The following is a 15452-nucleotide window of genomic DNA, read 5'->3' as shown; positions in this document are numbered from 1 at the left end:
TCCCCTTTTTTCCTTCAATGGTATCACAAAGGATGAACCAAACTATTTCGTCCAAGTGGGCCCTACTCTTTGGCAACCATCACTACCTAACCTAACCTGGAGCCCTTCTGACACTCCCTTCTGCAGCCATCAAAGCCACGGTTAGCAAACGGGTTACTCTAACCCACAATCGAGCTTGGCAGGCTAAGAGAGGCTGCAGATGCACAAAACGAATGTTACCTGTCATGTCCGACCGACCGTCGCAGTTCCTCCTATCACTAAGCAGAGGGGACTGTAGGAGGTTGGTTGGACTGATGACGGGCCACGTTTTATGGGCAAAGCACATGGAAAAGGTGCGCGTCTCAGACAGCGTACTCTTGAAGAGGAGCATGAGACAACGGACCACTTCCTGCGCGTCTGCCCCGCCTTCGCTCGAATCAGGTTTGAGATATTTGGCACTGGTGTGTTAAGAAGCGACCACCTTGGCTTCTTGGCACCATAAGATCTACTCAGATTTCTTCGGAGGTTGGGTAGATGTAAAGAAAAATTAAAAGGGAATCCGAGTGCAGCACAATGGACTTAATTGTGTCTGAGTGCTGTACTTGTTAGTTATCTCGACAAAAAAAGACTCATAACGTTGTCCCGTATTTGAGCCGTAGAATTAGGAGGAAAGCACATCGCCGATATTTGGCCGTCGTAGTCCTTTAACTTATTTCTAAGGAGAACGTAGAGCAAATTAAGCTCCATTTCTTCATGTGCTATTTTGAACCCCTTGGCCCCAGTACAATAGCCGCAGAATTCAAAAAGTCTTGCCACTCCACGCCTTTCAACTTCCATTAGACGATCGGCATTTAACCCCCGTTACAGTAGAGACTTTTCCGAGAAGGAGACTTCTCTGTAAATGTCCGGGTTTAGCAGCTAGACAATAAAGATCACTGGGGACTCCTTTCTTCGGCAGCCAGGGGCAGTGATCCAACCACAAACCTCTAGTTTCTTACTGTAATTATTTAAAGCTCAACATTTAATAGTTTTATATTGAAATTTTATTGTCGATATTGCTGTTATCTGCAAAAAGCTACCTAGAGCAGTGGAAAATGAATCTCTAGCCGCACTCGGTGGAGGAGCAAATAAGTATTTAAAATACTTTTTAATAGCAAATGTTGACTTGTATGCCATTATTCATAATTTTTAGAAAAATAAAAAGTCTCTTAACTTGACTAATAAAAAACATAGAAAAATGTACGATCACAGATTAGCCAAGCCAACCGAGACGGAAATTTGAGAGCCAACATGATCGAATCGAAAACCACAGTTCGGTCGATCTTAATTTTTGTATTACATGCACTTTAAGAAGTTGTTGCCACTATTTTTTATCTTATTATCTTTCTAGACGACCTGTAAATTAAAATTATGTTAAAAGAAGAACTCTTACGATGGGTACATTCAGGAAAATGAGAGATGCTTATAACTGGTGCTTACTACCTTTTTGGGGGTTTGACCGAGCTGCTCCTTCTATTTGTGACGTGCGTCTTGATGTTGTTCCACAAATGGAGGGGCCTACGGTTTAAAGCCGCCGAACGGCAGCTATTTTTTTATGATGAGTTTTTTCATGGCAGAAATACTCATGGAGGTTTGCCATTGCCTGCCGAGAGGCGACCACTATTAAAAAAACTGTTTATTTATTTTAGTGTTTCACGGCGTTTCGAACCAACATACTCCGGGTACCAATTCCGCACCAACCCAATCAGCTATGGCGGCCGCTGAGGAGTTTAACTTTAACTAAAACAAAAATAATAAAATAAATCGCAAATTTTACCTCTTCGTCTATAGTTGTTTGTGCCTGTGTATGTGTGCTTTTTAACGAAAAAAAAACTTCAGCAATTGATTTTAAAGTGCATTTAAAAAATTGTGTGCAGTCACGCGAATATAATCTAAATGGAAATCTAATTTTTCAAGCAGCGTTCATACAAATTTTCAATTGAATTCTGTCGTTTTAGTATTACGAAATTTTATATACTTTGCACGTTTTTATGCGAATACCTTTTCAGCTTTCAAATCGCTTCCGAAAGTATTAAATTTGAATTACAACTAAATAATTTCCTTTTTGCTTTTTTCCCCTTTTCATTGCACGTCAATTCTTCCGTGAGCAGTCCACATGGTTACACCGTAAGCGCAGCCAATAATCGCATTCATATACACGCACATACTCATACTCACACTCTCACATACATACACACACTCGTACCAGCAAAATACGACGTCATGAAATCCACTTTGATTTGGTTGTTGCTGGCTGGTTGTGGCGCCGTGTTGCTGCTGGGCGACACAGTAGACGCCTGGAATCGGCAGTTCTTCAACCGATACTCACGTAGCTGGCTGCGCAATAATGCCGACGTAGTAGGAGGACTTGGTGGTGGTGCAGGTGGTGTGGGTGTGAGTGGAAGTGGAAGCACTAGTCTTGCCGGCAATACACCACAAATCGACGACTTCAATGCACTTTTTGGCCTCGGCAACGATATGAGTTTGCATGGTAATAGTGGAGCTAGTGTTGCAGCTGGGACTGGTGGCGGAACAAATGCCATTTTAAGCGCAGGCGGAGGCGCAGGAGGAGGCCTAGGGAGTGGTGGTGGTTTTTCTGCCTTTGGTGCTGGCTACGATGCAGACACAGGCGGTTTTGGTGGTCAACAACAGGTGAGTTGCACTCAATTTCATTATGTCGCTCATGTTTCACTGTGCAGCGACTGAACAAAGTGGCAAGCGGGAAAGTACGTAAAAAGAAAAATATGTTTCCAATAAAGAAGAAAATGAACTAAACTTCCCGCCCGTGCACTCGTTCGCTGGTGCTGGCAATTAAGGTGACTTGTACTAACCCTAATACAAAAGTTTTCTCTTTTTTTGCTGCACTTTTCGCCACCAAAGTTAAAGTGTGCAAAGCTCGGTGGCGTACAAGTGCTGAGGTTAACAAGTTGGCCAAAGAACAGAATTGTGACAGCAAAGACAAATGCAAGGAAATGAAAGAAATAACTAATTAAAGAAAGGACTTGTTGAAAGGTAAAGTTTGCATTAATAGAGAAATGAACAGAGGCCAAAGTTTGGTAAGGAACCTGCGTTTGAAAAGTTTTAATTGACCAAAACATTTTATATCGAATGACCCATTACAGGTTTTTAATGGGGAACTGTTATTAGTGACTAGATTTGCTTAGAAATAAAATTTCAATGTAAAAGACAAATATGTTTAGATGAGGTTAGAAAAAAAAGAAATAAAATAAATATACTAGCCAGTGATTTCTTGTCAAGCGTCCAAGTATTTTGGGTATGATCGCCTGTTAGCCTAGAAATTTGTTTATTTGTAGGTTTGGGATAAGAAGTAAACTGATAAAATTTAAAAAAAATAATAATACTTTTGAGATTTATTCACTGTTTACTGAAGAGTTTTGGTAAAGAGTTTTTAATAAGTGAAATCAATTCGGTTCTTTCGAACATTTTAGTACATTTTACAATATTTAAAAACATTTAGAACATTTTTAAAGGACAAAATATAATTCAAAACAAAGTTTGAAAAAAAAATTATATATTTTTTTGTTCAAAATTTTTCCCAATTTTGCCAATTTTCCAAATTTTTTGCCAATTTTGAAAAACATCCACTCTCAAATCTATCAAAAAAAATTTTATTAATAGCTGAGAGTATAAAAAATTGTATTTTTTCATTCAAAATTTTTGGAATAAAGTTTGTTAGCCAATTTTGAAAGACACTCCAGTCAGATTTTTCTGAATTTTTAACATTGTTAAATTTATTTTTAATTTTCTTAATATAAAATATACTTTTTAAAAAAAATTTTGGGTAAATGATTTTATTACATATATTTTTTTTGTTCCAAATTTTTGGGAAAATGTTAATTTTTTTCTTTATTAATAACATTTTCGAATTTTTGTTTTATTTTTTATGATAAAATATACTTAAAAAACAAAATATTGGGGAAAAATTATATAGTTTTTTGTACAAATTTTTTGGGAAAAAGTTTGTTTCTCAATTTTGAAGAACATTTACACTCAGATTTTTCAAAATTTTGTTTAATACCTAAAAGTATAAAAAATTTTAGGAAAAAAATTAAATTTTTTGATTCAAAATTTTTGGAATAAAATTTGTTAGTCAATTTTGGAAAACACCTCCAGTCAGATTTTCCTAATTTTTTTTATTAATTGCTGAGAATGCACTCAACATTCCCAATATTTATTCGCCTTTTCGGTTCGTCTTTATATTTTTGTATTTATTTTTTTGATATAAAAAAACTTAAAAAAAAAAAATTTTGGGGAAAATATTTTATTATTATTAATTTTTTGTTTTTGATTTTTAGGAAAAAAAAATTTTGCTCAATAGATGTATACGAAAAATTAAAATATCGTTCTTTTATTTTTAATGGAGAAACAAATCTTAAAAATAGATGAAATTTTCATGCTCTAGACCACCGGGGGACTAAAATTCAAAAATTTCACAACAGACCAGTTTTTCTACGCTTTCTGACCGCTTATCGACGCTAAAACGAAAACACAATGTCTTCAGTACATCACCAATAACCGTAAATCCTTTTATTTGATGAAAATGCAATAAAATGTCATTAAATTTTAAATCGCATTTTAAATTGACATTTACCAATCTTGACTTCAATTCCTAGTTCCAGTCAGTTGTGGAGGCTCACTAACATTAAAGAAAAAGAAGTCTGTTTATATAAAAAAAATTATTGTTTACAATTTATTTTGTTCCGAAGAATTAATTAGCCTGCTAACATTTTGAATCATAGATGCATACTAAATGTGAAGTCTAATTGAATTTATATGTTTCAATTTGAGTGAATTTGTGTGAACTATTGTACTTTGACAGATATTGCATTATTATTTTTGTGCGTGTATGCACTGGGCAATGCGTACAACTTTTACATCCCTGTTCGAATAAATAATATGATCAGCTACATATTCGTTTTCATGCGTATAGATATTAATTAGTACAAAATGAGTGGGCTGAACAAAAATAGTTGGGGCGGGTATTGGTAACAAGAAAAGTATTTGCTTCTAAATACTAACGTGCATACATACCTCAATAGTGTATGGGTCGAAACAAGAGTCGTGCATGGTTGATTGATTTAAGAGGGGCTTTTCCGATAATTCAATTGGCGCTTCCGCACCATTTTGTTACCACATCCTTATCCTTATTCCTTCACGACCATATCCAGTCTGTAAGATTGAGAAACCTTATAAGCGATTCGGTTTGCCAAAGGTTAACATCCTCGCCTTCCATTAGACAGTGCATTAACAGAGGAAATGGAAGACAATTTCCTGTTTCTTTGGTTGATTATAACTATGATAGAATATAGTGAAAATGATATTCATTTTGGCTGCTTGTTGTGTGCCTTTTTCAGCCCGGGAACTTTTTCCGCGAAGCCCACGTTTCTTCGCGGCTTAGTATCGTGTTAATTATATTTTCAGTGATTATGTAGCTGACTGCATTCTCTAACGTTCGACGTTCTTGTTCCCAACGCATGCATTGGAAAAAGGTGCGTTCAGCGTCATCTTCGGCTACATCACCGTATATGCATGTAGGGGGTCTTCGCATTTCCCTATTCTGAACAGGTACCCGTACCCCGAAAGCATGTATATATATATACATATATGGGGCATTCTTCGCCAACCGGACACCCCCATCTGCCCAGAACAGTTTTTATAAAAAAAATTTTTCCCTATGCCGAAATAAAAGCTTATGTCATGTACTTTAATTTGTCATGTGGCACTTTTTAAATATTCAAGATGGACCTACTTTTCTAAAGGGATTAATGCATCGATCTCTTCTCGATTTTCCCGAAATTTTTTAGGCGATAATAGTTCTAAAAAGAACTGTTTGACAGATTTATTTTTAATAGTTTATTCGTTCAGACTTTTCTATAATTTGTTCAAATTATTTCTGTACCGTTTGACATGTGAAATACATCAAGAACTAGTGATGTTTATGAAACAGTTGAACGTTGCACCAGAATCTCGTACGACGTTCTACAACAGATGCGATAATAGTTCTAAAAAGAACAGTTTGACAGATTTATTTTTAATAGTTTATTCGTTTAGAATTTTCTATAATTTGTTCAAATTATTTCTGTACCGTTTGACATGTGAAATATATCAAGAACTAGTGCTGTTAATGAAACAGTCGAACGTTGCACCAGAATCTCTCTCTCTACTTTTCTTAACAAACTACTTCATTTTTTTTGGTGTTTTCCAACATATTTGTCAATATTCGTCGTCCATCTTGAATATTTAAAAAGTGCCACATGACAAATTAAAGTACATGACATAAGCTTTTATTTCGGCATAGGGAAAAATTTTTTTTATAAAAACTGTTCTGGGCAGATGGGGGTGTCCGGTTGGCGAAGAATGCCCCATATATATATATATATAATTGGCGCGTACAGCCTTGTTTGGCTGAGCTCCCCTTCCTATTTGTGGGGTGCGTCCTAATGTTGTTCCACATATGGAGGGACCTATAGTTTCAAGCCGACTCCGAATGGCAGATATTTTTTTATGAGGAGTTTTTTCATGGCAGAAATGCACTCGGAGGCTTGCCATTGCCTGCCGAGGGGTGACCGCTATTAGAAAAAAACGTTTTCTTAATTTTGCTATTTCACCGAGATTCGAACCGACGTTCTCTCTATGAATTGCGAATGGTGGTCACGCACCAATCCATTCGGCTATGGCGGCCGCAACCCGAAAGCATTTGAGTGGTATAAAAATTAAGTTCCTGCTGTATCACGTGTCTACCGCATGCTTCGTTTCTCCAGCGAACTTCCGATAGCTTTTTCGTTTCGCCCTTTATTTTGCTCACTGGTTGGTGGCTTAGTAACTCCTTCTTCTATCCTCTCGTTCTTTAACACCCCCAACTTTTGCCTCTTCAAGCCGAATAAATATATCGGTATTGAACGGCTTATCACTTGAATAACTGGCCCTGATACTGTCCCGCTTTCTCTGTTGCGTGTTTTGTTGGGGTCCAGGAAGTTAATCTTGGGTACAGTCTTATGCCTAGGTACTTTAGGACCTTGTTTGTGGTTAGCGTGTTTGTTTCTATCTTCTAACGGGATGCCCTTCTTTGTTAGAAGTATTAGCTCCCTTTTCCCTAACTTCCTAGCTAATTGGAGGCCACGTGAATTTAGCTACGTTTGTGTCCGTATCATAACATGGTTAAGTTTGCTACGGGCTTCTTTAAGGTTTCGTGATGTGATGACTGTTGCGATATCATTCGCATATCCGATTGGAAAGGTACTATCGGACATTTCTATCAGTATCTCCATATATGCAGTTTGGTAGACTCACTTTTCCCATTCCCCACAAATACTTGCGAAAGGACCCATGTCCGGACAAAAACTGTGTGAGGTAATATTTAACCCCACCGTACTTTCTTTCTACCTACTTTTTTAGATCGGGTATTAGTCTCGCTGTCCATAACACCATACCGTTCAGAGTTCCATCTTGCCTGCTAAAGTGTGAGCGTTTGAACTCTAATATCGGAGAAGCGTGGTACTGGGATTCCTGTGTTTTTTGCCTCTCCTCTCTGTTTGCGCTCTTGTGCTAAAATATCAATAGGGATGGTTCCGCTGATAACTAAAACCGCTGATTCAGATACTATTCTGTATGACGAAACCACTCAGAGAGCGCAGTTGCGTTGCACAGAGTTTTCCGCCGGCATTACACCCTTAGCGAATCTGCACATATTTCGCATCCGTATAAGGGAATCGAGTTCGTCGTGTCCATTAATAGTTTTCGCTTGTTCTGCGTTGGACCTGCAAGGTTTACCATGACCTTACTTAACATGCCGCTTACATTTCTATCAATATGGACATCTGTTTGCGGTTGTATGTGGGCCAAAACGTTCTGAAAACTGTGCATTTCGTCTGATCTCTCTATCTACAATCCACGCGATTTGTAGGTATTTTGAGGAGATTGCATTCTTGATTGCACCCAGGTGTGGGAATGCCAATTATGTAAGAATGTTATTTACGGCAACTCCCCCTCTTGCCATTTCGTCTGTTTTTCGTTTCCTTCAATATTCCGATGTCCCAGGATCCAGATTAAGGTAACGGTTTTTTCGTTTTTGGTTTTCGCTCAAGACGGTAAGGTTACTTCTACTTTGTTCCACCAGTTTAGAGGTTGTTGCAGCGAATTTCGGTGCCTGGATTACAGCTTGGCTTTGTGAAATAATATCGACATTGCTCTTAAAACAGAAGTCTGAGGTTAGTAGCCTACAAGCTTCCCCTATTGCCAATACTTCCACCTGGAGGACGTTGCAAGTATAAGCAAAAAGCACAGAGTTTTAAATTTTAAGTCTGTTTAATAATGTATGTATATACCAGCTCCAACACTACAATCCACCCTTTAACCATAGGAGGGAAAATATATTTTATGCAAATAAAATTTTTTAGAATAAACAGGTCAAGCCCTTCCTGCTTTTCTAGAGTAGTTTGTGCTCAAAATATAATTCAACTTCAAAGTTCATGAAGAAAATTTATAAAAGTTAAATATACTAAAAATGTTTCATTTGGTGAAGTATGTAAGTAGTTCTGAACGATTTCTGCTAGATGTCTTTAGTAAGGTTCTTCCTTCTTTTTTAGAGTAGTTTGTGCTAGATATCTTTAGTGAGTTTCTGTGACTGGACTGTGAGAGTGATTCCAACATTTCAATTCTACTCTATAATTATACACAGTCGCCTTAGATGGTTCGGGTCGTTGTCCTCTGTAAAATCCCAGCTTGGTTAGTTCTTCCAAATATCTTCGCAGCGGCAGTGACGCTTTTTGGTAAGTTTTATTCGTCAAAACTGCATTCAAATTGGCGATAAAAACTAACAATACGCCCAAATCCTTTTTCGGAGAAGCAGCCCCGAACATGAGCTTTACCTGGATGTTTAACAGTTCAATGAAGTTGTCGACTATCAGCAGAATACCTGGAGCGACGTATGCAACTGTTCGCTCAACAAACAGATTCCAAGATTTGTTCAATTCCGTTCGGAATTTCCTATATCCCATTCCATTCCTTTCTCAATGTATGATAATGCGCAGTGATTTTTTCAAGCTGCTCCGCAATTTGAGATCTTCTGCTCGTAAACATCTTCGCGTTGTATCTGTGAATACATTAACGTCACTCTTCTATAAAACTGTTTCAGCTTCTCGCAACGATAAGTTCGGCTTTCTCACAAGCAAATCAATGATCTTTTGGTGTTGCTTTGGTGAGCCGTTTTCTTTTTTGGCTCGTGCGGAAAGTCGTCAACGTTTTTAACTTCGGCATACCATTGCGCCCATTTAGTTATGAACATTTTCGACTTCTTCAAATATTATGCTGCAGATGCTTGTGACATTTTTGGACTTTTAGGGTGTATACATGTATGAGCACTGAAACGTTTATTACACGCAAAACTCTTTTTGTAAAAGCAACGTCCGCTTTCTAAATTTCTCACAAAACTAACAAGTTGAAAAACGCATATCAGCTGCATTTACATTTTTTTATAACGGAACTCTAAGTTTGCTTTTTGCCGATCACGTTTTTATTAGACAGACTGTGTACGAGTTGGGTTCAAAAAGTATCGCGAATGTTGAGTTTTCGCAGGTTGGTACTCTTGTCTCTCACTCATGCCGACGAGTTCGGCCATTTTGAATGTTCAGTTAATTGTTGACAGCTGCTTTGCGTGCACGTGTTTCGGCTCGTCTTCGATTTTTACTTATTCAAAAAGATGGATCAAAGAACCTGTATTAAAATTTGTGTGAAAAACGAAATTAAGTGCGCGGATGTTGACTGTATCATACGGAGAAGCTACTTTGGACCAAAGCAACGTTTATCGGTGGTACAAAATGTTCTCAGAAGGCCGAGAAGATGTGAACGACGAAAAGAGTCGCTGAAAGCCGGACGCCCGAGCACTTCAACAACAGACCAGGACAGAAAAAAATGATGAAGTGAAGAAAATGGTATTGGTCAATCCACGAATCGCCGTTAGAGAAGTTGGTGAGGACCTAAACAAATCGATTGCCTCGTGCCATTCGATTTTTTTCAATGATTTGGGCGCCGCAAAATTTGTACCAGAACTGCTCTACTTCGACCAAAAGCAGCATCGCATGAACATTGCTAATGAGATGTTGGACTCTGTCCGCGATGACCCAAATTTGCCGTAGAGGGTTATAACTGGTGACGAATCGTGAGTTTATGGTTATGACGTGGAGACCAAAGCTCAATCATCTCAATGGAAGCTGCCGCATGAACCAAGACCGAAGAAAGCGCGCCAAGTTCGGTCGAATGTAAAAGTTTTGCTTACCGTTTTCTTCGATTGCAGGGGCGTTGTGCATCATGAGTTCTCGCCACAGGGTAAAACAGTCAAAAAGGAATATAACATGCAAGTTATGCGCGAAGCAATCAGCCAGAAACGCCCGGATTTATGGAAGAACAAAAATTGGCTCTTGCATCAGGAGAACGTCCCTGTTCAGTCATCGTTGCTTGTGCGCGACTTTTTGGCCGAAAACAACACACTAATGGTGCCACAGCCTCCGTATTCCTCAGATTTGGCCCCCTGTGACTTTTTCTTGTTCCCGAAACTGAAGAGGCCCATGACGAGATAAAGACGGTATCGAAGGAGGAGCTGAACAAGATAAAAAAATGATTTTTTGAAGTGCTTCGAAGATTGGAAAAAACGTTGGCACAAGTGCATAATATCTCATGGGGATTACTTTGAAGGGGATAAAATAGATAATATAGAATAATAGATAGATGAATAAATAAATAATTTTTGAAAAAACACAAAATTCGCGATACTTTTTGAACACACCTCGTATTATGTTGGTATTTAATCATTTTTCTTGATTTTTCTTCGGCAACAGGGACTGCCATTACATTTATAATAACTCCACGAATAGCAAACGTAGTAAATTTTTTTATATATATTTTTTTTCAACCCTTCCTTGGATAAAAACTGTGTTCCTTGCTTGTTATATGCCCCATTCGGAAACAGCATAGGGTGTACACATATAAATTACTTATAATTACATGTAAATATTGGTAAATGTTAAAGACTCTTTAGCAGCCACATCAGCCACAGCAGATAGCAACAGAGCAACGAAATTGCATATCACTCATACGTCACGTAGTACGCCATTTTCACGGTACTGCCTCTTTCAATTTGCTCTTTATACAAAATATGATTCTCCATTTTTACCGCTTCTTTTAAGCTCTGCCGCTGACATCAAACTCAATTAATAACGGAAATTGTGCACATACCGTCACATGTGGGTTGGGTTGGCTTGGTTGGGTGGCGTTTCGCGAGATAAATTGATTTTTACTATACCGTTTCATTATATACACCTACACACGCGCAAGGGACGCACAAACCCTAATTTACCTATTTTTACATATTTATTACACTTATATATATACGCTTTTGACATCACACACTTCCGCTTCTCACCAACAGACGGAAATATACGGCATCGTGGAACCATTAATAGAGGATACGCCATGCGTGGACCGAGCTTGCCAAGTCAATGATGATTGCTGTCCCACAGGCGTCTGCGTCAATACCTACGGTGGTAAGTGCAAATATACACACATATACATATAAATACATGCACACATACATACATACATGCAGGAAATGATAAATTGCACATATTTGCATCTGTGCGCGCGCTTACGTATGTATGTGTGCACCCTAATAGCAGTCATTGAAGCTGACGATGTGTTAAGTTATCACAACTATGGTGAAAGGTCACCGCGCCCGCGCGTATTTTTCAAATAGCAATAAAATTTTAAAATTAATTTTCTTCTGTCAACATTTTTATATTTCTGCACTCACTCACCTCTACTCTGTGGCCAAAGCAGAAGGCAAATGCATTTACGTTTATGGACGCAAACGCGATCTCTGCCATCGCAATACGGACTGTGAGTTGGGTATGTCGTGCCTGAAGAGTGCAGTTGGTAATCTGATGTGTCAACCGAGCACGTCTACAATTCATTTATTGAATGGCGTTGGTGGCGGTGGTGTTGATGGTGCAGGCGTAGGTGGTGTCGGTAATAATGCTATTGGACTCAAAGTTGCCACAAATATTGGAATTGCTCCGAAGTTCGCGTTGAATGTCAAGCAATTTGGCGAGGATTGTGTATCGTCGAGCGACTGTAATGTAGCCAAGTAAGTGGAAAACATATGAGCAAGCATCTAAAAATAATAAATAAATTCTTTCAATAAGAAATAAATATATGAAAGTATAAACGAAATAAATAAATAGATTAGAAGCAATGCTGGTGCGGAAAAGTGGACGCTAGTGCGTGGGCAGCTATTTCACCGGCAGTTGGTTATTTCTGGTGAGAGCAGTAAAGCGGATAGGGTATTCACTATGTGAAGAGAACACAAAATAGGTTAGCCCACTTAAGCAGATTTTGCTTTTAGATTAATGAATCATAATTTCTCATAAGCAGATTTAATATTCTCGCACCGAATTCTTTAAATTTGACTCCTAAGCTGACGCTATAAATGTAAAGTAGTAAGGAAGTCAGCTATTTTGTGCTTAAGGGGTTAGGGGTAGTCGGATTAAAAAAAAAATGGATTCTTTTTTTTTGCCTTTTCTTAAAGTATAATATCTTAAAAGTATTGTGTGAAAATTTGCAGTGAGTCCGACAAATACTTTTCGAGTTATTCAACAATTAACAAAGGGCGCTCGGGCGCTCCGGAGCATTTGAGAGCAAGTAGCTGGATGCTGCACGAATGAAAGTGGCAGATAAGCGCGCTAACGATAACACTCGAGAAGGTAGAATGCTAAGAAGGCAACAGGCAAATCGACATTTTGGAAGCTTCTATGACGGCTGAACAACTATTATATGGCCCAGGAATAGATGACTTAGTGTAAATAATTAAATAAATCGTATAACTCTACATAAATCGATAGCAAAACTTTAGATGCGTTTTTCTCAAAACTATGTTTTTTGAATTGGTGATCACAGTAACTTAAAAACCGGTAGATTTCAATAAAATTTATACTCCTTTTGAAAAATATAAAAACTCGTGCCTGATCGAAGGATTTTTTTTTCATAAATTTCAATTTTTTTTTAACAATTAACTATCGGTTTTTTTCTCAAAAATCTGAAAAGTATTTCCTAAGGGCGCCATATTGTTAATTTTGGATCAGGCACTAGATTATCTATTAATAAAAGTAAGTTCTCTTGCCCGATTGATTTTAGATGAATCTCCAAGAACTTGTGATGATCACCGCAAGGGACTTCTGGAGAAACGGGCTCCACACAAACAGCGATTACTTTTACAATTATTAATTTTTTTTAATTTTGCTAAAGTCAAGTCTAAATATGATGTGTTAAGGCAATGTTTTTACTTTTTATAAAATAAAGCAATTACCTAGCAAAAAAAAAATTATTGAAAATCCACATTTTTTTTATACCTCTGACTACCCTTAACAGCTTAAAAAATTTTTACCGCGATACTTGTAAAATTTTTTGTTTTGTCTTTCTCTTTTGTTCTTCTTCTCTTTTTACTTTGTATTTTTGAGAATAAAGCTCGAGGAAGTACCGTCGCTGTCATTATGGTTAGCGAATTTTTTGAATTGAATCAGCCGAATGAAATTAGGGGAAGTAACGTCTAATTCGCCTGCTGACGAAATGACAGTTTTGCTTTAACTTTTGCAAGGTGTAGTCTCATAATGGCAAAGAGAAAACTTACGCTGCTTACAATAAAAGAGAAAGCTAACATTCTGAGCAAATTAAATGCGGGAGTTCTCCTTAATGCATTAGCTAAAAACTTTCACGTGCATAGAGCAACAATAACTCATATTAAAAAATGAACAGTCCATGTGAAAATTTGTTACGTGATCTGAATCCGGTCCAGGTAAAAGGAAAACTCTTAAGATTTCACAGTTTCCAAAAATAAAAAAAGGTCTTGTTCTATATGTTTGTGGATCGAATGGGCAAAAATTTACCAATTAAAAGTGAAATGCTAAAAGAGTAATCCAAGCTATTATAATAAAGGGTGGTTAAGTTTTAAAGGCCGGTGTTGATTTTGAATCAAATACAAGTTTTTTAGGAAATTATTATCATTTCTCTTTTTTTTGATAATATTTCTATGACTCAATTACGTATAGAGCAAAATAGCGGCCAAATGGACGCCGCGGCCTCGGCGGCACACCTCCATCCGATGGTCCAAATTTTCGATATCGCTGAGGCATAATTGAGTTTCTACGCCGTTAATGTACCAAATTATCTCATCCTTTAGCTCTTGAATTGTTACTAATTTATCGACGTACACCTTTCTTCAAAGAAAGAAGTCTAATGGTGTCAAATCACATGATCTATTCGACCATCAAATTTTTCGCGCAAACGAGCCATTGTTTCGTTAGCTGTGTGACAAGTGGCACCGTCCTGTTGAAACCACATATCGTCCACATCCATATCTTCCAATTCGGGCCATAAGAAGTCCGTTATCATCTCACGATAGCGAACACTATTCACAGTAACTACCTGACCGGCCTCATTTTGGAAAAAATACGGCCCAATGATGCCGCCGGTCCATAAACCGCACCAAACAGTCACTCTTTGTGGATGCATTGGACGATTAAATTGACCGAAAAAATCACGAAGTGCGCGATATGCATTTTGATTTGAACGCCCGCTTTCATAATAAGCCTGTATAACTTTAACGCATTGCTCGATTGTGTATCTTTCCATGATTCAAATTGAATTAGTCTGAAACTGAAAAATGTTAAACGAAATGCAGAGAAAAACTTGACGTTTAAGTGTGGTTCACATTCAGCATCGGGCCTTAAAATTTAACCACCCTTTATATGCCAAAATTTAGTGGGCTTCCATGCTAGCAATAGTTGAGTTACAAGCTTTAAAAAGAGACTAAAAATTTGCGGAGAAAAATTATCAAATAAGAGTGACTCCATCAACTCATCGCTGGAAAAATTTAACAAAACAATTAAGAATTTAAGTTTGACAAAGGAGCAAACGTACAATGCCGATGGGTCTGGCTTAATTTAGAAGCTCTTACCCGATATTGTACGCTCAAAAGTAACCTCGGCTCCGCGCATATAATCAGTAAGCAGAGAATAACGTTTCCTGCCTGTACAAAGTCAATTAGAAATAATGATTAGTGGGAAATAGGTGAATCCTCGTTAATTAAAATGTCTTACTGATATGCCTGTTGTCTACAAATAATACAAGTGCTTAGATGACCTTAGCTTTATTTCAAGAATGGTCTCACAGACAATTTGTTCCAGAGATATTTTCATTTATTTTCAAAACGAAGAATTCTATTTAAATAAAAAGGCAAAAGAGTTCCTTCGTGCGCAAAATCTTCCGGAAAACGCATTTCTTCTTATTATTAATGCTTCATGCCATCCCAAAGAAAGCGAGTCAAAGACCTACGAAGGCCAAATATCGGTAATGTGCTTTCCTCCAAA

At 37.6% G+C, this 15452-nt stretch overlaps 1 protein-coding gene across 6 annotated transcripts in view; it reads left to right on the top strand.

The window, feature by feature from the left end:
• LOC129246076 (ITG-like peptide) overlaps positions 1-15452 on the top strand; it is a 62502-nt gene that overhangs the window by 35529 nt on the left and 11521 nt on the right. For 5 of the 6 annotated variants that reach the window (XM_054884604.1, XM_054884603.1, XM_054884608.1 and 2 more), the window contains 3 exons: positions 2130-2670; positions 11462-11576; positions 11866-12175. In XM_054884604.1, coding sequence (XP_054740579.1) covers positions 2242-2670; positions 11462-11576; positions 11866-12175 — 854 coding nt within the window. In that variant the 5' untranslated portion in view covers positions 2130-2241. The remainder of the gene's footprint in view (positions 1-2129; positions 2671-11461; positions 11577-11865; positions 12176-15452) is intronic. The other variant, XM_054884609.1, reaches the window with a different exon arrangement.

This window comes from Anastrepha obliqua, chromosome 4 (genome assembly GCF_027943255.1).
Source record: "Anastrepha obliqua isolate idAnaObli1 chromosome 4, idAnaObli1_1.0, whole genome shotgun sequence".
Lineage (NCBI taxonomy): Eukaryota > Metazoa > Arthropoda > Insecta > Diptera > Tephritidae > Anastrepha > Anastrepha obliqua.
The sequence above is the reverse complement of the archived record's forward strand: the minus strand, read 5'-3'. Positions and strand labels throughout refer to the sequence as shown.